This window comes from Lepidochelys olivacea (genome assembly GCF_965140295.1).
Source record: "Lepidochelys olivacea isolate rLepOli2 genome assembly, chromosome: 14".
NCBI classification, from domain to species: domain Eukaryota; kingdom Metazoa; phylum Chordata; order Testudines; family Cheloniidae; genus Lepidochelys; species Lepidochelys olivacea.
In genome coordinates this window covers 45,337,490-45,357,110 of record NC_140424.1, presented here as the reverse complement: position 1 = coordinate 45,357,110, position 19,621 = coordinate 45,337,490, and the positions used below count along the sequence as shown (strand labels likewise).

General features: G+C 56.5%; 1 protein-coding gene across 1 annotated transcript in view; it reads left to right on the top strand.

The window, feature by feature from the left end:
- TNXB (tenascin XB) overlaps nucleotides 1-19,621 on the top strand; it is a gene marked incomplete at its 5' end in the record, with an annotated part of 92,253 nt that overhangs the window by 22,476 nt on the left and 50,156 nt on the right. The window contains 11 exons of the mRNA XM_084648109.1: nucleotides 150-443; nucleotides 2,810-3,103; nucleotides 4,754-5,047; nucleotides 6,026-6,319; nucleotides 7,745-8,038; nucleotides 9,150-9,443; nucleotides 11,621-11,914; nucleotides 13,134-13,427; nucleotides 14,394-14,687; nucleotides 17,093-17,386; nucleotides 18,347-18,640. Of these exons, the coding sequence (XP_084504235.1) occupies nucleotides 150-443; nucleotides 2,810-3,103; nucleotides 4,754-5,047; nucleotides 6,026-6,319; nucleotides 7,745-8,038; nucleotides 9,150-9,443; nucleotides 11,621-11,914; nucleotides 13,134-13,427; nucleotides 14,394-14,687; nucleotides 17,093-17,386; nucleotides 18,347-18,640 (3,234 nt within the window). The remainder of the gene's footprint in view (nucleotides 1-149; nucleotides 444-2,809; nucleotides 3,104-4,753; nucleotides 5,048-6,025; nucleotides 6,320-7,744; nucleotides 8,039-9,149; nucleotides 9,444-11,620; nucleotides 11,915-13,133; nucleotides 13,428-14,393; nucleotides 14,688-17,092; nucleotides 17,387-18,346; nucleotides 18,641-19,621) is intronic.

The window sequence follows — 19,621 nt, the reverse complement described above, 5'->3', positions numbered from 1 at the left end:
GTCCTGGGGCTAGTCTGTAGGGCTCCCTGCACCCTCATCCCACTAATCTTCTCTGCTGATCCCCTTTGGCTAGGAACAGCTCGGCCCCACAAAGACCTGGTGAGCCGCCCTCCACCCCAGCAATGCCCTTACCCTCCTCTTTGTTCCAGCCGCGGTGCCACGGAAGGAGGAACCCGCCCCCCAGCCCAGCCTGGGGGAGCTCTCGGCCTCCGACGTCACCCACAACTCCGCCCTGCTCTCCTGGACCGTCCAGTCCGGGGACTTCGACTCCTTCCTCCTCCACTACAAGGATGCGGAGGGCAACCCCCAGGCGCTGCCCGTGGATGGGGGATCACGCACCGTCACTGTCACCAACCTGGCCCCCTCCCGCCGATACAAGTTCAACCTCTACGGCATCTCCGGCCGCAAGCGCCTCGGCCCCGTCTCCACCGACACCGTCACAGGTAAGCAGCTGTTCTGGGAGAACGGCTCCGTCCCCTTCAGCCCCCTTTGCTTTCCAGTGTGACGTGGACGCCGAACACTGGGCCAGGAGGTTCCCAAGAAGATGCTTCGAAGCCTCCTGCCTCCACTTCCAGATTACCGGCCATTCAATACATTCAATGGAGAGTGGATAGGCACGGGGGTGGATGGATGGATATACAGACAGACAGCTGGATGGGTGTGCATGGGGCAGGCTGAGTGACTGGAATGATGTGTATGGAAACAGATGGATGAACAGATAAGTACATGGATGGGTGTCTACAGGGGTGGATGGAGGGATGGTCATCAATGGGTAGAGAGGGGAATGGATTCGTATGGGGATGGATGGATGGACGGGCAGGTGGGCAGATATGTATGGGGATGGATGGATGGACAGACAGACGGAAGTCTGGGTAGAGATGTTGGCAGCCGGTGTCAAGTGGAGTGCCCCAGGGGTCGGTCCTGGGGCCGGTTTTGTTCAATATCTTCATAAATGATCTGGAGGATGGTGTGGATTGCACTCTCAGCAAATTTGCGGATGATACTAAACTGGGAGGAGTGGTAGATACACTGGAGGGCAGGGATAGGATACAGAGGGACCTAGACAAATTTGAGGATTGGGTCAAAAGAAATCTGATGAGGTTCAATAAGGATAAGTGCAGGGTCCTGCACTTAGGACGGAAGAACCCAATGCACAGCTACAGACTAGGGACCGAATGGCTAGGCAGCAGTTCTGCGGAAAAGGACCTAGGGGTGACAGTGGACGAGAAGCTGGATAGGAGTCAGCAGTGTGCCCTTGTTGCCAAGAAGGCCAATGGCATTTTGGGATGTATAAGTAGGGGCATAGCGAGCAGATCGAGGGACGTGATCGTCCCCCTCTATTCGACATTGGTGAGGCCTCATCTGGAGTACTGTGTCCAGTTTTGGGCCCCACACTACAAGAAGGATGTAGATAAATTGGAGAGAGTCCAGCGAAGGGCAACCAAAATGATTAGGGGTCTGGAACACATGAGTTATGAGGAGAGGCTGAGGGAACTGAGATTGTTTAGTCTGCGGAAGAGAAGAATGAGGGGGGATTTGATAGCTGCTTTCAACTACCTGAGAGGTGGTTCCAGGGAGGATGGTTCTAGACTATTCTCAGTGGTGGAAGAGGACAGGACAAGGAGTAATGGTCTCAAGTTGCAGTGGGGGAGGTTTAGGTTGGATATTAGGAAAAACTTTTTCACTAGGAGGGTGGTGAAACACTGGAATGCCTTGCCTAGGGAGGTGGTGGAATCTCCTTCCCTAGAAGTTTTTAAGGTCAGGCTTGACAAAGCCCTAGCTGGGATGATTTAACTGGGGATGGGTCCTGCTTTTGAGCAGGGGGTTGGACTAGATGACCTCCTGAGGTCCCTTCCAACCCTGATATTCTATGATTCTATGTATGAGGGTAGATGGATGGATGGGTGTGTATACATGGGGGTGAACGGGTGGAAGGACAGACGGAAGGGTGGGTAGATATGTATGGGGATGGATAGAAACCTAGGCAGACGGAAGGGTGGGTAGATATGTATGGGGGTGGATGGATGGACAGACAGACGGAAGGGTGGGTAAATCTGTATGGGGCTGGAAGGGGGTTTTGGGGGAAGCATGGGTAGACATGTATGGGGGAGGATGGATGGATGGACGGAAGGGTGGGTACATTTGTATGGGGGTGGATGGGGGTTTTGGGGGAAGCACGGGTAGACATGTATGGGGGAGGATGGATGGATGGACGGAAGGGTGGGTAGATATGAATGGGGGTGGATGGGGGTTTTGGGGGATGCACGGGTAGAGGTGTATGTGTATCCCTTCCGCCAGGTAGTTCCAGCAGCCACAAGGGCTGGGTTGGGTGTGGTGATGCATGCATGGACGGGTGGATGGATGGGTGCGTACAGGGATGGATGGAGGAGTGGTTGGGGATGGATGGGTGTCAAAGGGGATCTTCCCATTGATGGTGGTGGCTTTGGTTCACCCCCTTCTCTTTCTCTCTCATTTGTTCTTCCTTCCCCCACTCTCCTCCCATTTGAGCTCAGCTCTCACCATGGTTTGTGCCGGTTGATCTGGGCCGACGTCTCCATGGACGCCTTCAGGGAACCCGGGGATGTGGGATTCTTTTTGCAGAGATGCCCCGTTCATCTGCCTCTCCCCAGCTCTCCTTCCCAGCAGCAGGATCCAGCTGTGTCCTGGGGCTGGTCTCGAGAGCTCCCTGCACCCTCATCCCACTAATCTTCTCTGCTGATCCTCTTTGGCTAGGAACAGCCCGGCCCACCAAGGACCTGGTGAGCCGCCCTCTTCCCCAACCATGCCCTTACCCTCCTCTTTGTTTCAGCTGCTGAGCCACGGGAGGAGGAACCCGCCTCCGAGCCGAGCCTGGGGGAGCTCTCGGCCTCCAACATCACCCACGACTCCATCCCGCTCTCCTGGACCGTCCAGTCCGGGGACTTCGACTCCTTCCTCCTCCAGTACAAGGATGCGGAGGGCAAACCCCAGGCGCTGCCCGTGGATGGGGGATCTCGCACCGTCACCATCGCCAACCTGGCCCCTTCCCACCGATACAAGTTCAAACTCTACGGCATCTCCGGCCGCAAGCGCCTCGGCCCCGTCTCCACCGACGCTGTCACAGGTGAGTGGCTGCTCCGGGGGCGCCGGCTCTGTCCCCTTCGGCCCCCTTTACTTTCCAGTGTGACGTGGATGCTGAACACTGGGCCAGGACATTCCCAAGAAGATGCTTCGAAGCCTCCTGGTTAGAGAAGAGAGTGGATAGAGAGGAGAGTGGATAGGCATGGGGATGGATGGATGGATGGATGGATGGATATACAGACAGACAGCTGGATGGGTGTGCATGGGACAGGTTGAGTGACTGGAATGATGTGTATGTAAACAGATGGATGAACAGATAGGTACATGAATGGGTGTCTACAGGGGTGGATGGAGGGATGGAGGGGATGGTCATCAATGGGTAGAGAGAGGAATGGATTCGTATGGGGATGGATGGATGGATGGGCAGGTGGGAAGATATGTATGGGGGTGGATGGAGGGATGGATAGAAGGCTGGTGTCACGGAGTCCCTGGGCGATGCTCGGGAACTGCTCCCTACGAAGCTGGGCAGGACTCTGGGGAAGTCTCCTCCCTGTGAGCAGCCTGTCTGCAGGACACACAGCTCACCCGGCTTCCACCTTCCTGGGTCTGACCCCGGAGCATTCAGCCTCCTCTGCCCCTCCGTGCGCTTCCCACAGCCAGTCCGCCCAGGCGGGGTCCTGGGGAAGCCAGAGGGTCCTGCCCCCCAACTCCGCAGTGAGACGTGACTCTCAGCCAGCCAGTAAAACAGAGGTTTATTAGACGACAGGAACATGGTCTAACACAGAGCTTGTAGGTGCAGAGAACAGGACCCCTCAGCTGGGTCCATTTTGGGGGGCAGTGAGCCAGCCAGCCAGCCCCAAACTGAAACTCCCTACAGCCCCCCTCCTCTGGGCTTTGTCCCTTTCCCGGGCCAGGAGGGCGCCGGATTCCTTTGTTCTCCAACCCTTTCGCTCTCACCTTGCAGGGGGGAAGGGCCCAGGCCATCAGTTGCCAGGAAACAGGGTGTCGGCCATTCTCTGTGTCCAGACCCCTGCAGACACCTGCCCTCTAGGGCTCTGCAACGATCATACACCCTTATCCCATCCCCTAGAGACTTAAGAACTGCCTAGGGGAAACTGAGGCACCCCCACAATATTCAGAGGAAACATTAAGGACAGTCCCGCTTCGTCACACCTGGGTAGAGATGTATGGGGGTGGATGGATGGATGGAAAGGTGGGTAGATATGTGTGGGATGGATCGGTGTGTATAGGAACAGATGGAGGAGTGGTTGGGGATGGATGGGTGTCAGCGGGGATCTTTCCATTGATGCTGGAGGCTTTGGTTCACCCACTTCTCTTTCTCTCTCATTTGTTCTTCCTTCCCCCCTCTCCTCCCGTCTGAGCTCAACTCTCACTGAGGTTTGTACTGATCGCTCTGGGCCAACCAGTCCATGGAGGTGGGCTGGCTGCGGGGAACCCGGAAAAGTGGGGTCCTTTTTCCACACATGCCCCATCCATCTTTCTGTCCCTAGCTCTCCTTTCCAGGAACAGGAACCAGCTGTGTCCTGGGGACGGTCCTTGGGGCTCCCTGCACCTTGTCCCTGCTAATCCTCTCTACAGATCCCCTCTGGCTAGGAATTACCGAGCCCCTCATGGCCCCAGTGAGCCATTTCCCATCCCATCCGCGTTCTTCACCCCGCTCTCTCTGTTCCAGCCGCGGCACCGCGGGAGGAGGAACCCGCCCCCCAACCCAGCCTGGGGGAGCTCTCGGCCTCCGACATCACCCACGACTCCGCCCTGCTCTCCTGGACAGTCCAGGCCGGGGACTTCGACTCCTTCCTCCTCCAGTACAAGGACGTGGAGGGCAACCCCCAGGCGCTGCCCATGGACGGGGGATCTCGCACGGTCACCGTTGCCAACCTGGCCCCCTCCCGCCGTTACAAGTTCAACCTCTACGGCATCTCTGGCCGCAAGCGCCTAGGCCCCATCTCCACCGATGCCGTCACAGGTCAGCAGCTGGACCCGGGGCACCGGCTCTGTCCCCTCCCGCCCCCTTTGCTTTGCAGTGTCAGGGATGCCGACCACAGGGCCAGGCCTCCAAGCCCCCGGCCTCCACAAGCTGGGTTCCGGTCATTCAGTGCCATTTTGTTGCCCAATCACTTAGTTTTGTGAGATCTCTTTGAAGTTCTTCACAGTCTGCTTTGGTCGTAACTATCTTGAACAGGTTAGTATCGTCTGCAAACTTTGCCACCTCACTGTTTACCCCTTTTCCAGATCATTTATGAATAAGTTGAACAGGAATGGTCCTAGGACTGACCCTTGGGGAACACCACTAGTTACCCCTCTCCATTCTGAAAATTGACCCTTTATTCCTACCCTTTGTTCCCTGTCTTTTAAGCAGTTCTCAAGCCATGAAAGGATCTTCAGCAATAAGGACAGGGTGTGTAAGTTGATAGATGTATGGATGGATGGACATATGGTATGGGGGTGGATGGATGAGTTGGTATGTATGGAGATGGAGGGATGGATGGATGGGTGTATATGCAGATAATGGAGGAGTGCTTGGGGATGATTTTGTGTCAGTGGGGATCTTTCCACTGACGGTGACTTTGGTTCACCCCATTCTCTTTCTCTCTCATTTGTTCTTCCTTCCCTCTCTCTCCTCTTTTGTCTCAGCTCAGCTCTTACCGTGGTTTGTGCTGGTTGCTCTCGCCCAACCCCTCCACGGAGGCGGGGTGGCCGCCGGGAACCTGGGAATGTGGGATCATCTTTGCAGACATGCCCCATCCATCTCTCTGTCTCCAAATCTCCTTCCCAGCAGCAGGATCTGGATGTGTCCTGGGGCTGGTCTGTGGTTTCCCTGCACCTTCCCCCCCACTAATCCTCTCTGCAGATCCCATTAGGCTAGGAATAACCCGGCCCCATAAGGACCTGGAGAGCTGACTCTACACCGGCTGCACCCTTCACCCCCTTCTCTCTGTTCCAGCCGCGGCGCCGCGGGAGAAGGAACCCGCCTCCCAGCCCAGCCTGGGGGAGCTCTCAGCCTCCAATGTCACCCACGACTCCATCCTGCTCTCCTGGACCGTCCAGGCCGGGCACTTTGACTCCTTCCTCCTCCAGTACAAGGACGCGGAGGGCAAACCCCAGGCGCTGCCCGTGGACAGGGGATCCCGCACGGTCACCGTCGCCAACCTGGCCCCCTCCCGCCGATACAAGTTCAACCTCTACGGCATCTCCGGCCGCAAGCGCCTTGGCCCCGTCTCCACCGACGCCGTCACAGGTCAGCGGCTGGACCCAGGGGTGCCAGCTCCGTCCCCTCCTGCCCCCTTTGCTTTCCAGTGTCAGAGACGCCGTCCACTGGGCCGAGCCCTTCTCAGAAAGACACTTCCAATCCTCCAGCCTCCACAAGCAGATTGCCGGCCATTCAATGGGTAGAGAGAGGAGTGTGGATGGGGATGGATGCGTGGATGGATGGATGGATAAACAGACAGCTGGATGGATGTGTGTAGGACAGATTGAGTGAATGGATAAGAACATAAGAATGGCCCTACTGGGTCAGACCAAGGTCCATCTAGCCCAGAATCCTGTCCTCTGACAGTGACCAATGCCAGGTGCCCCAGAGGGAATGGACAAAACAGGGAATCACCAAGTGATCCATCCCCTGTCGCCCATTTCAGCTTCTGGTAAACAGAGGCTAGGGACACCATCCCTGCCCATCCTGGCTAATAGCCATTGATGGACCTAGCCTCCATGAATTGATAGATGTGTATGGGGTGGATGGATGAATTAATAGGTAGATGGATGGCTGTCTATGATGGTGGATAGAGATGGATGGATGTACGGATGGAGGGGATGGTAATGGATGGATAGATAGAAGAATGGATATATATGGGGATGGACAGATGAGTGGGTGGGTGGGTGGATGTGTAGGGGGATGGATGGATGGATGGATGGATGGATGGACGGGCAGGTGAGCGGATGCATAGGGGAATGGATGGACAGACAGACTGGTGCGTGTGTGTATGGCAAGTGGTGGATGGACGGATGGACAGAAGGCTGGGTGGACGGGTCTGGTGATGGATGAATGGACGTACAGACGGTAGAGTGGTTGGATGGGTGTTTTGGGGGATTCATGGGTACCTGTATTTTTGTAACTCTGTGGCTAGGTTGCATTATCAGCTACAAGGACAGGGTCGGTGAGGTGATAGATGCATGGATGGAGGAACGTATGGTATAGCGATGGACCGATGGATGGATGGATGGATGTGTATGGGGATGGAGGAATGGATGGAGGAGTGTCTGGGGCTGCATGGGTGTCATCCGTTGACATTGGTGGCTTTGGTTCACCTCCTTTTCTTTCTGTCTCGTTTCTGTTTCCTTCCCTCTGTCTCAACTCAGCTCTCACCGAGGTTTGTGCCGGTCACTCTCTGTTGAACCCTCCCACGGAGGTGGGGTGGCTGCAGGGAACCTGGGAATGTGGGATCCTCTTTGCAGACATGCCCCGTTCCTCTGTCTGTCCCCAGCTCTCCTTCCCAGCAGCAGGATCCGGCTGTGTCCTGGGACAAGTCCTTGGGGCTCCCTGCACCCTCCCCCCACTAATCCTTCCTGCAGATTCCCTCTGGCTAGAAATAACCTGGCCCCCCAAGGTCCCAGTGAGCCATCCCCCACCCTGGCTTTCCCCTTCACCCCCCTCTCTCTGTTCCAGCCACAGCACCACGGAAGGAGGAACCTGCCCCCCAGCCCAGCCTGGGGGAGCTCTCGGCCTCCAATGTCACCCACAACTCCGCCCTGCTCTCCTGGACCGTCCAGGCCGGCGACTTCGACTCCTTCCTCCTCCAGTACAAGGACGCGGAGGGCAAACCCCAGGCACTGACTGTGGATGGCGGATCTCGCACGGTCACCGTCGGCAACTTGGCCCCCTCCCGCCGATACAAGTTCAACCTCTACGGCATCTCCGGCCGCAAGCGCCTCGGCCCCATCTCCACCGACGCCGTCACAGGTGAGCAGGGTGACACTGACGCCAACCACGGGGCCGAGACATTTACAAGAAGATGCTTCCAGGTCTCCAGCATCCAGAAATAGAAAGCCGGCCATTCAATGTGTAGAGAGAGGAGTGTGGATGGGGATGGATGGATGGACGTCTATGGGGCAGGTTGAGTGAATGGACAGATGCGTATGGGGATGGATGAATGAATACAAAGGTAGATGAATGGCTGTCTACAGGGGTGGATGGATAGATGGATGAGTGGGTGTGCGGATATGAATGGGGATGGCTGTCTGGAGGGTGGATGGATGTGCATGCGGATGATGGATGGACAGACTTACAGATAGAAAGGGGGGCAGATGTGTACACGGGTGGATGGACAGAAGTATGAGTGGATGTGTTTGTGAATGGATGGATGGATGGATGGATGGATGGATGGATGGATGGATGGATGGATGGATGGACGTACAGACGGTAGGGTGGGTCAATGTGTGTGGGCATTGATGGGTGTTTTAGGGGATTCAGTGGTAGATGTGTCTGTGTAACTCTGTGGCTAGGTCGTATTGTCAGCAAGAAAGGCTAGGTGGGTAAGGTGAATGATGCATGGATGGATAGACCTACGGTGTAGTGATGGATGGATGTGTATGGTGATGGATGGAATGGTGTGTATGGTGATGGATGGAGGGATGGATGAGGAATGTCCGGAGATGGATGGGTGTCAATGGGGATCTTTCCATTGACGTTGGTGACTTTGGTTCACCCCCTTCTCTTTCTCTGTTGTTTGTTCTTCCTTCCCCCTCTCTCCTCCTGTCTCAGCTCAGCCGTCACCATGGTATGTGCCGGTCACTCTGGGCCAACCCTGTGACGGAGGCGGGATGGCTGTGGGGAACCGGGGAACGTGGGATGCTCTTTGCAGACATGCCCCGTCCGTCTATCTGTCCCCAGCTCTCCTTCCCAGCAGGAGGATCCGGCTGTGTCCTGGGGCCGGTCTGTGGGTTCCCTGCACCCTCCCCCGCTAATCCTCTCTGCAGATCCCCTCTGGCCTAGGAATAATGAAGGCCCACAAGGACCGAGTGAGCTGCCTCCCACCCTGGCTGCGCCCTTCATCCCCCTCTCTCTGTTCCAGCCGCGGCGCCGCGGGAGAAGGAACCCACCCTCCAGCCCAGCCTGGGGGAGCTCTCGGCCTCCGACGTCACCCACGACTCCGCCCTGCTCTCCTGGACCATCCAGGCCGGGGACTTTGACTCCTTCCTCCTCCAGTACAAGGACGCGGAGGGTAAACCCCAGGCGCTGCCCGTGGACGGGGGATCCCGCACGGTCACGGTCACCAACCTGGCCCCCTCCCGCCGATACAAGTTCAACCTCTATGGCATCTCCGGCCGCAAGCGCCTCGGCCCCGTCTCCACCGACACCGTCACAGGTCAGCGGCTGCTCCCGGGGGTGCTGGCCCCTTCCCTCCCGCCCCCTTTGCTTTGCAGCGTGACATGGACGCCAAACACTGGGCTGGGACATTCACAGGAAGATTCTTCCAAACCTCCAACCTCCAGAAGCAGACTGCGGGCATTTAGTGGGTAGAGAGAAAAGTGTGGATGGGGATGGGTGGGTGGATGGGTGGATGTCTATGGGGCAGGTTGAGTGAATGGACAGATGTGTATGGGGACAGATGGATGAATACAAAGGTAGGTGAATGGCTGTCTGCAGGGGTGGATGGATGGATGGAGGGGATGGTCGGATAGATAGAGGAGTAGATGTGTATGGGGATGGATGGGTGGATGGGCAGGTGGGCGGATGTTTATGGGGATGGAGGGACGGACAGGCAGGTGGGTGGATGTTTATGGAGATGGACGGAGGGACAGGCAGGTGGGTGGATGTGTATGGGGATGGATGTCTGTTTTTGGAGATGCACGCATTGAGGTGTACGTGTATGTACGTGTAACCCTTTTGGCAGGTGATACTGGCAGCCATAAGGACTGTGTTGCATATGGTGATGGATGCATAGGTGGCTGGACAGACAGGTGGTATGGTGATAGACAAATGGATGAGTGTGTATGGGGATGGATGGGGGTGTGTGCGGAGGAATGGATGGAGTGCTTCGATTTGGTTGGATGGATGGATAGAGGGATTGATGAATGGAGGGAATGGTAATGGATGGATAGAAAGAGAAATGTGGATATATAGAGAGGGATGGAGGGATAGAAGGGTGGGTGAATGTGTTTGTGGAAGGATGGATGGATGGATGGATGGTAGGGTGGATGGATGTGTGTGGCGATGGATGGGTATTTTAGGGGATGCATTTGTAGATGTGTATGTGTGTCAAGGTTCCTTCCCCATACTGAACTCTAGGGTACAGATGTGGGGACCTGCATGAAAGACCCCCTAAGCTTATTCTTACCAGCTTAGGTTAAAAACTTCCCCAAGGTACAAACTTTGCCTTGTCCTTGAACCCTATGCTGCCACCACCAAGCAAGTTAAACAAAGAACAGGGAAAGAGCCCACTTGGAGACGTCTTCCCCCAAAATATCCCCCCAAGCCCTACACCCCTTTCCTGGGGAAGGCTTGAGAATAATATCCTAACCAACTGGTCATCAAAATCATCAAAGACCCAAACCCCTGGATCTTGGAACAATGGACAAATCAGTCAGGTTCTTAAAAGAAGGATTTTATTAAAAAAAAAAGAAAGGTAAAAATCATCCCTGTAAAATCAGGATGGAAAATACTTCACAGGGTATTCAGATTCAAAACACAGAGGATCCCCCTCTGGGCAAAACCTTAAAGTTACAGAAAACGGGAATAAACCTCCCTCTTAACCCAGGGAAAATTCACATAAAACAAAAGATAAACTAATCTGCCTTGCCTGGCATACCTCTACTGGTTGCAATATCGGAAACTTGGGTTAGGATGGGTTGGAGAAGATGGATTTCTGTCTGGCCTCTCTCAGTCCCAAGAGAGAACAACCCTGTAAACAAAGAGCACAAACAAAAGCCTCCCCCCACACCCCAAGATCTGAAAGTATCTTGTCCCCTTATTGGTCCTTTGGGTCAGGTGCCAGCCAGGTTAGCTGAGCTTCTCAACCCTTTACAGGTAACAGGATGTTGCCTCTGGCCAGGAGGGATTTTATAGCACTGTATACAGGAAGGTGGCTACAGATGTGTCTGTGTAACTCTGTGGCTAGGTCACATTGTCAGCAAGAAAGACTGGGTGGGTAAGGTGATAAATGCATGGATGGATGGACGTATGGTGTAGTGAGGAATGGATGGAGGGATGGAGGGATGGGTGCGTATGGTGATGGAGGGACGGGTGCATATGGTGATGGGGAAATGGATGGAGGAGCATCTGGGGCTGGATGGGTGTCAATGGGGATCTTTCCATTGATGGTGGCTTTGGATCACCCCCTTCTCTTTCTCCTTCCCAGCAGATCCAGCTGTGTCCAGCTGTGTCCTGGGGTCTGTCCTGGGGCCGGTCCCTTGGGCTCCCTGCACCCTTCCTCCGCTAATCCTCTCTGCAGATCCCATCTGGCCTAGGAATAACCCCACCCTCCAGGACCCAGCGAGCTGCTCTTGCTGGCCCTGCCCTTCACCCCCCCTTTCTCTGTTCCAGCCGCAGCACCACGGAAGGAGGAACCCGCCCCCCAGCCCAGCCTGGGGGAGCTCTCGGCCTCCGACGTCACCCACGACTCTGCCCTGCTCTCCTGGACCGTCCAGGCTGGGAACTTCGACTCCTTCCTCCTCCAGTACAAGGACGCGGAGGGCAAACCCCAGGCGCTGCCCGTGGACGGGGGATCCCGCACGGTCACCATCACCAACCTGGCCCCCTCCCGCCGATACAAGTTCAACCTCTACGGCATCTCCGGCCGCAAGCGCCTCAGCCCCGTCTCCACCGACGCCGTCACAGGTCAGCAGCTGGACCCGGGGCGCCGGCTCCGTCCCCTCCCGCCCCCTTTGCTTTGCAGTGTCAGGGATGCCGACCACTGGGCCAGGACCTTCCCAGTAAGACACTTCCAAGCCTCCAGCCTCCACAAGCAGATTGCCAGCCACTCAATGGGTAGAGTGAAGAGTGTGGATGGGGATGGATGGATAGACAGACCGCTGTATGGATGTGCATGGGGCAGGTTGAGTGAATGGATAGATGTGTATAGGGATGGATGGATGAATTAACAGGATGTCTTTGTGGGTGGATAGAGATGGATGGATGGAGGGGATGGTAATGGGTCAATAGAAAGAAGAATGGATATATATTGGGATGGTCAAATGGATGGGGGGGGTAGGCAGATGTGTAGCTGATGGTTCGACAGTCGGACTGGTGGGCAGGCGTGCATGGCGACTGGTGAATGGATGCGTACCTGGGTGGATGTGTATGGGGATGGACAGAAGGACAGACTGGTGGATGGATGTTTATGGGGATCGATGGATGGACGTACAGATGGTACGGTGGGTGGATGTGTAAGGGGATGGATGGATGGATGTACAGACGGTAGGGTGGATGGATGTTTATGAGGATCGATGGATGGACGTACAGATGGTAGGGTGGGTGGGTGTGTGTGGGAATGGATGGGTGTTTTGGGAGTTTGATTTATAGATGTGTATGTATAACTCTGTGGCTAGGTCGCATTGTCAACCAGAAGGGCCGGATGGGTAAGGTGATAGATGCATGGATGGATGGATGGATGGTACAGTGGTGGATGGAGGGAGGGATGTGTATAGCGATGGAGGGATGGATGGAGGAGTGTCTGGAGCTGGATGGGTGTCAATGGGGATCTTTCCGTTGATGGTGGTGGTTTTGGTTCACCCCCTTCCCTCTCTCTCATTTGTTCTTCCTTCCCCCTCTCTCCTCCCGTCTCAGCTCAGCTCTGCCTGTGGTTTGTGCCAGTCACTCTGGGCCGACCCCTCCATGGGGAGGGATGGCTGCGGAGGACCCAGGAATGTGGGATCCTCTTTGCAGACATGCCCCGTCCATCTGTCTGTGTCCTGGGGCCAGTCTGTGGGGCTCCCTGCACCCTCTCCACGCTAATCCTCTCTGCTGATCCCCTCTGGCCTAGGAATAACCTGGCCCCCAAGGACCCAACGAGCTGCTCCTGCTAGCCATGCCCTTCACCCCCCTCTCTCTGTTCCAGCCGCGGCACCGCGGGAGGAGGAACCTGCCCCCCAGCCCAGCCTGGGGGAGCTCTCGGCCTCCAACGTCACCCACGACTCTGCCCTGCTCTCCTGGACCGTGGAGGAGGGGACCTTCGACTCCTTCCTCCTCCAGTACAAGGATGCGGAGGGCAACCCCCAGGCGCTGCCCGTGGGCGGGGCATCCCGCACGATCACTGTCGCTAACCTGACACCTTCCCGCCGATACAAGTTCAACCTCTACGGCATCTCTGGCCGCAAGCGCCTCGGCCCCGTCTCCACCGACGCCGTCACAGGTCAGCAGCTAGACCCGGGGTACCAGCCCCTTTCCCACCCCCTTTGCTTTGCAGTGTCAGAAACGCCGACCACTGGGCCAGGACCTTCCCAGGAAGACACTTCCAATCCTCCAGCCTCCATAAGCAGATTGCCGGCCACTCAATGGGTAGAGAAGAGTGTGGATGGGGATGGATGGATAGATGGATAGACAGACAACTGGATCAATGTGTCGTGGGCAGGTTAATTGAATGGATAGATTTGTATGGGGATGGATGGATGGATGGATGGATGGATGGAGACGATGGTAATGAATGGATAGAGGAATGGACATATATGGGGGTGGACGGATACACGGTAGGGTGGGTGGCTTTGTGTGGGTATGGATAGAAGGGTGGACATACAGACGGTAAGGTGGGTGGATGTGTGTGGGGATGGATGGGTATTTTGGGGGATTCATGGGTTGATGTGTGGCCAGGTGGCATTGTGAGCAATGGGACACGGTGAGTATGATGATAGATGCGTGGCTGGATGGGTGTATGATATGGTGATCAATGGCTGTATAGGTTTGGGTTGGGCTGGATGGGTGTCAGTGAGGATCTTTCCATTGACGGAGGCTTTGGTTCACCCCCTTCTCTCTTGCTGTCATTTGTTCTTCCTTCCCCCTCTCTCCTCCCATCTCAGCTCAGCTCTCCCCGAGTTTTGTGCCGGTCGCTCTGGGCCGACCCCTCCACGGAGGCGGGATGGCCGCGGGGAACCTTGGAATGCAGGACTCTCTTTGGAGACATGCCCCGTGCATCTGTCTGTCCCCAGGTCTCCATCCCAGCAGCAGGATCCAGCTGTGTCCTGGGGCCGGTCCCTGGGGCTCTCTGCCCCCTCCCCTGCTAATTCTCTCTGCTGATCCCCTCTGGCTGGCAATAACCGGCTCCCCCAAGGACCCGGCAAGTGTTCCTGCTGGCCATGCGCTTCACCCCCTCTCTCTGTTCCAGCCGCGGCGCCGCGGGAGGAGGAACCCGCCCCCCAGCCCAGCCTGGGGGAGCTCTCGGCCTCCAACGTCACCCACGACTCCGCCCTGCTCTCCTGGACCGTCCAAGCCGGGACCTTCGACTCCTTCCTCCTCCAGTACAAGGACGCGGAGGGCAAACCCCAGGCGCTGCCCGTGGACGGGAGATCCCGCATGGTCACCGTCTCCAACCTGGCCCCTTCCCGCCGATACAAGTTCAACCTCTACGGCATCTCCGGCCGCAAGCGCCTCGGCCACATCTCCACCGACGCCGTCACAGGTCAGCAGCTGCTCCCGGGCACTGGCCCCTTCCCCACCCACCCCCCTTTGTTTTGCAGTGTGGCAGGGCTGCTGGCCACTAGGCTAGGACCTTCCTGGGATGACGCTTCCCAGTCTGCAGCTTCCATGACCTGTCTATGTCCATTCAACAGATGGAGAGAGAGAGAAGGTTATGTGTTCACATGGCTGGACAGAGCGGTGTTGGTGGGTGGGTGGATGGATAGAGGGTGTGGATGGATGGGTGGATATGTGTTGTGAAAGATCGAGGGATAGCTGTGTATGGGGATGGATTGGTAGATGGATGGATGGATGGATGTGTGTTGAGACGAAAGGAGGGATAGCTGTGTATGGGGATGGATGGATGGATGGATGGATGTGTGTTGGGACGAAGGGAGGGATAGCTGTGTATGGGGATGGATTGGTAGATGGGTGGATGGGTGGGTAGATGGATGGGTGGGTGGATTGGTAGATGGGTGGGTGGGTGGATGGATGGATGGATGGATGGGTGGATTGGTAGATGGGTGGATGGATGGATGGGTGGATGGATGGATGGATGGATTGGTGGATGGATGGATGGATTGGTGGATTGGTAGATGGATGGATGGATGGATGGATGGATTGGTGGATGGATGGATGGATGGATTGGTGGATGGATGGATGGATGGATGGATTGGTAGATGGATGGATGGATGGATGGATGGATTGGTAGATGGATGGATGGATGGATTGGTAGATGGATGGATGGGTGGATGGATTGGTGGGTGGATGGATGGGTGGATGGATGGATGGGTGGGTGGGTGGATGGATGGATGGGTGGATGGATTGGTGGATGGATGGATGGATGGGTGGGTGGGTGGATGGATGGGTGGGTGGATGGGTGGGTGGGTGGATGGATTGGTGGATGGATGGGTGGGTGGATGGATGGATTGGTAGATGGATGGGTGGGTGGATGGATGGATTGGTAGATGGATGGGTGGGTGGATGGATGGATTGGTAGATGGATGGGTGGGTGGATGGATGGATTGGTGGATGGGTGGGTGGGTGGATGGATGGATTGGTGGATGGGTGGGTGGATGGATGGATTGGTGGATGGGTGGGTGGATGGATGGATGGATGGATTGGTAGATGGATGGGTGGATGGATGGATGGATGGATTGGTAGATGGATGGGTGGGTGGATGGGTGGGTGGGTGGATGTGTGTTGGGACGAAGGGAGGGATAGCTGTGTATGGGGATGGATTGGTAGATGGATGGATGGATGGATTGGTGGATGGGTGGGTGGGTGGGTGGGTGGGTGGGTGGGTGGATGGATGGATGGATGGATGGGTGGGTGGATGGATGGGTAGATAGATGGGTGGGTGGGTGGGTGGATGGATGGATGGATGGATTGGTAGATGGGTGGGTGGATGGATGGATGGATGGATTGGTGGGTGGGTGGATGGGAAACGAATATTAATTTTCGGCGCTTCAGGTGGGGTTGGTACCTTTGCTATCCAGGTGATGTATTACAATAAGCCCAGTATGAGGCCTTTATAAAAATACTCTATGATCAAAGTTTAGGGAAATGAGGTGGGGGCTGTTGGTGGTGAATCGGGGGGAGGGATAGCTCAGTGGTTTGAGCATTGGCCTGCTAAACCGAGGGTTGTGAGTTCAATCCTTGAGGGGGCCATTTAGGGATCTGGGGCAACTATGGGGGATTGGTCCTGCTTTGAGCAGGGGGTTGGACTAGATGACCACTTGAGGTCTCTTCCAACCCTGATATTCTATGATTCTGTGATTCTATGTGTGTTGGGACGAAGGGAGGGATAGCTGTCTATGGGGATGGATTGGTAGATGGATGGATAGATGGATGGATGGATTGGTAGATGGATGGGTGGGTGGGTGGGTGGATGTGTGTTGGGATGAAGGGAGGGATAGCTGTGTATGGGGATGGATTGGTAGATGCATGGATGGATGGATGGATGGTACAGTGGTGGATGGAGGGAGGGATGTGTATAGCGATGGAGGGATGGATGGAGGAGTGTCTGGAGCTGGATGGGTGTCAATGGGGATCTTTCCGTTGATGGTGGTGGTTTTGGTTCACCCCCTTCCTTCTCTCTCATTTGTTCTTCCTTCCCCTCTCTTCTCCCGTCTCAGCTCAGCTCTGCCTGTGGTTTGTGCCAGTCACTCTGGGCCGACCCCTCCATGGGGAGGGATGGCTGCAGAGGACCCAGGAATGTGGGATCCTCTTTGCAGACATGCCCCGTCCATCTGTCTGTGTCCTGGGGCCAGTCTGTGGGGCTCCCTGCACCCTCTCCACGCTAATCCTCTCTGCTGATCCCCTCTGGCCTAGGAATAACCTGGCCCCCAAGGACCCAACGAGCTGCTCCTGCTAGCCATGCCCTTCACCCCCCGCTCTCTGTTCCAGCCGCGGCACCGCGGGAGGAGGAACCTGCCCCCCAGCCCAGCCTGGGGGAGCTCTCGGCCTCCAACGTCACCCACGACTCTGCCCTGCTCTCCTGGACCGTGGAGGAGGGGACCTTCGACTCCTTCCTCCTCCAGTACAAGGACGCGGAGGGCAACCCCCAGGCACTGCCCGTGGGCGGGGCATCCCGCACGATCACTGTCGCTAACCTGACACCTTCCCACCGATACAAGTTCAACCTCTACGGCATCTCTGGCCGCAAGCGCCTTGGCCCCGTCTCCACCGACGCCGTCACAGGTCAGCAGCTGGACCCGGGGTACCAGCCCCTTTCCCACCCCCTTTGCTTTGCAGTGTCAGAAACGCCGACCACTGGGCCAGGACCTTCCCAGGAAGACACTTTCAATCCTCCAGCCTCCATAAGCAGATTGCCGGCCACTCAATGGGTAGAGAGACGAGTGTGGATGGGGATGGATGGATAGATGGATAGACAGACAACTGGATCAATGTGTCGTGGGCAGGTTAATTGAATGGATAGATTTGTATGGGGATGGATGGATGGATGGATGGAGACGATGGTAATGAATGGATAGAGGAATGGACATATATGGGGGTGGACGGATAGACGGTAGGGTGGGTGGATTTGTGTGGGTATGGATGGAAGGGTGGACATACAGATGGTAAGGTGGGTGGATGTGTGTGGGGATGGATGGGTATTTTGGGGGATTCATGGGTAGATGTGTGGCCAGGTGGCATTGTGAGCAATGGGACACGGTGAGTATGATGATAGATGCGTGGCTGGATGGGTGTATGATATGGTGATCAATGGCTGTATAGGTTTGGGTTGGGCTGGATGGGTGTCAGTGAGGATCTTTCCATTGACGGAGGCTTTGGTTCACCCCCTTCTCTCTTGCTGTCATTTGTTCTTCCTTCCCCCTCTCTCCTCCCATCTCAGCTCAGCTCTCACTGAGTTTTGTGCTGGTCGCTCTGGGCCGACCCCTCCACGGAGGCGGGATGGCCGCGGGGAACCTTGGAATGCAGGACTCTCTTTGGAGACATGCCCCGTGCCTCTGTCTGTCCCCAGGTCTCCTTCCCAGCAGCAGGATCCGCTGTGTCCTGGGGCCGGTCCCTGGGGCTCCCTGCACCCTCCCCTGCTAATTCTCTCTGCTGATCCCCTGTGGCTGGCAATAACCGGCTCCCCCAAGGACCCGGCAAGTGTTCCTGCTGGCCATGCGCTTCACCCCCCTCTCTCTGTTCCAGCCGCGGCACCGCGGGAGGAGGAACCCGCCCCCCAGCCCAGCCTGGGGGAGCTCTCGGCCTCCAACGTCACCCACGACTCCGCCCTGCTCTCCTGGACCATCCAAGCTGGGACCTTCGACTCTTTCCTCCTCCAGTACAAGGACGCGGAGGGCAAACACCAGGCGCTGCCCGTGGATGGGGGATCCCGCAGGGTCACCGTCTCCAACCTGGCCCCTTCCCGCCGATACAAGTTCAACCTCTACGGCATCTCCGGCCGCAAGCGCCTCGGCTCCATCTCCACCGACACCGTCACAGGTCAGCAGCTGCTCCCGGGCACTAGCCCCTTCCCCACCCACCCCCCTTTGTTTTGCAGTGTGGCAGGGCTGCTGGCCACTAGGCTAGGACCTTCCTGGGATGACGCTTCCCAGTCTGCAGCTTCCATGACCTGTCTATGTCCATTCAACAGATGGAGAGAGAGAGAAGGTTATGTGTTCACATGGCTGGACAGAGCGGTGTTGGTGGGTGGGTGGATGGTGTCACGGAGTCCCCGGGCGATGCTCTGGAACTGCTCCCCATGAAGCCAGTCAGGACTCTGGGGTAGTCGCCTTTCTGTGAGCAGCCTGTCTTCAGGACACACAGCTCACACAGCTTCCACCTTCCTGGGTCTGACCTCGGAGCATTCAGCATCCTCTGCCCCTCCGTGTGCTTCCCCACAGCGAGTCCGCTCAGGCAGGGCTCCTGGGGAAGCCAGAGGGTCCTGCACCCCAACTTCGCAGTCAGACGTGACTCTCAGCCAGCCAGTAAAACAGAAGGTTTATTAGACGACAGGAACATGGTCTAAAACAGAGCTTGCAGGTGCAGAGAACGGGACCCCTCAGCTGGGTCCATTTTGGGGGGCAGTGAGCCAGACAACCCCGTCTGCACTTCACTCCATGTCCCAGCCAGCCCCAAACTGAAACTCCCTCCAGCCCCTCCTCCTCTGGGCTTTGTTCCTTTCCCGGGCCAGGAGGTCACCTGATTCCTTTGTTCTCCAACCCTTTAGCTCTCACCTTGCAAGGGGGGGAAGGGCCCAGGCCATCAGTTGCCAGGAAATAGGGTGTCGGCCATTCTCTGTGTCCAGACCCCTGCACACACCTGCCCTCTAGGGCTCTGCAATGATCATACACCCTTACCCCACCACCTAGATACTTAAGAACTGCATAGGGGAAACTGAGGCACCCCCACAATATTCGGAGGAAACATTAAGAACAGACCCACTTCGTCACAGATGGATAGAGGGTGTGGATGGATGGGTGG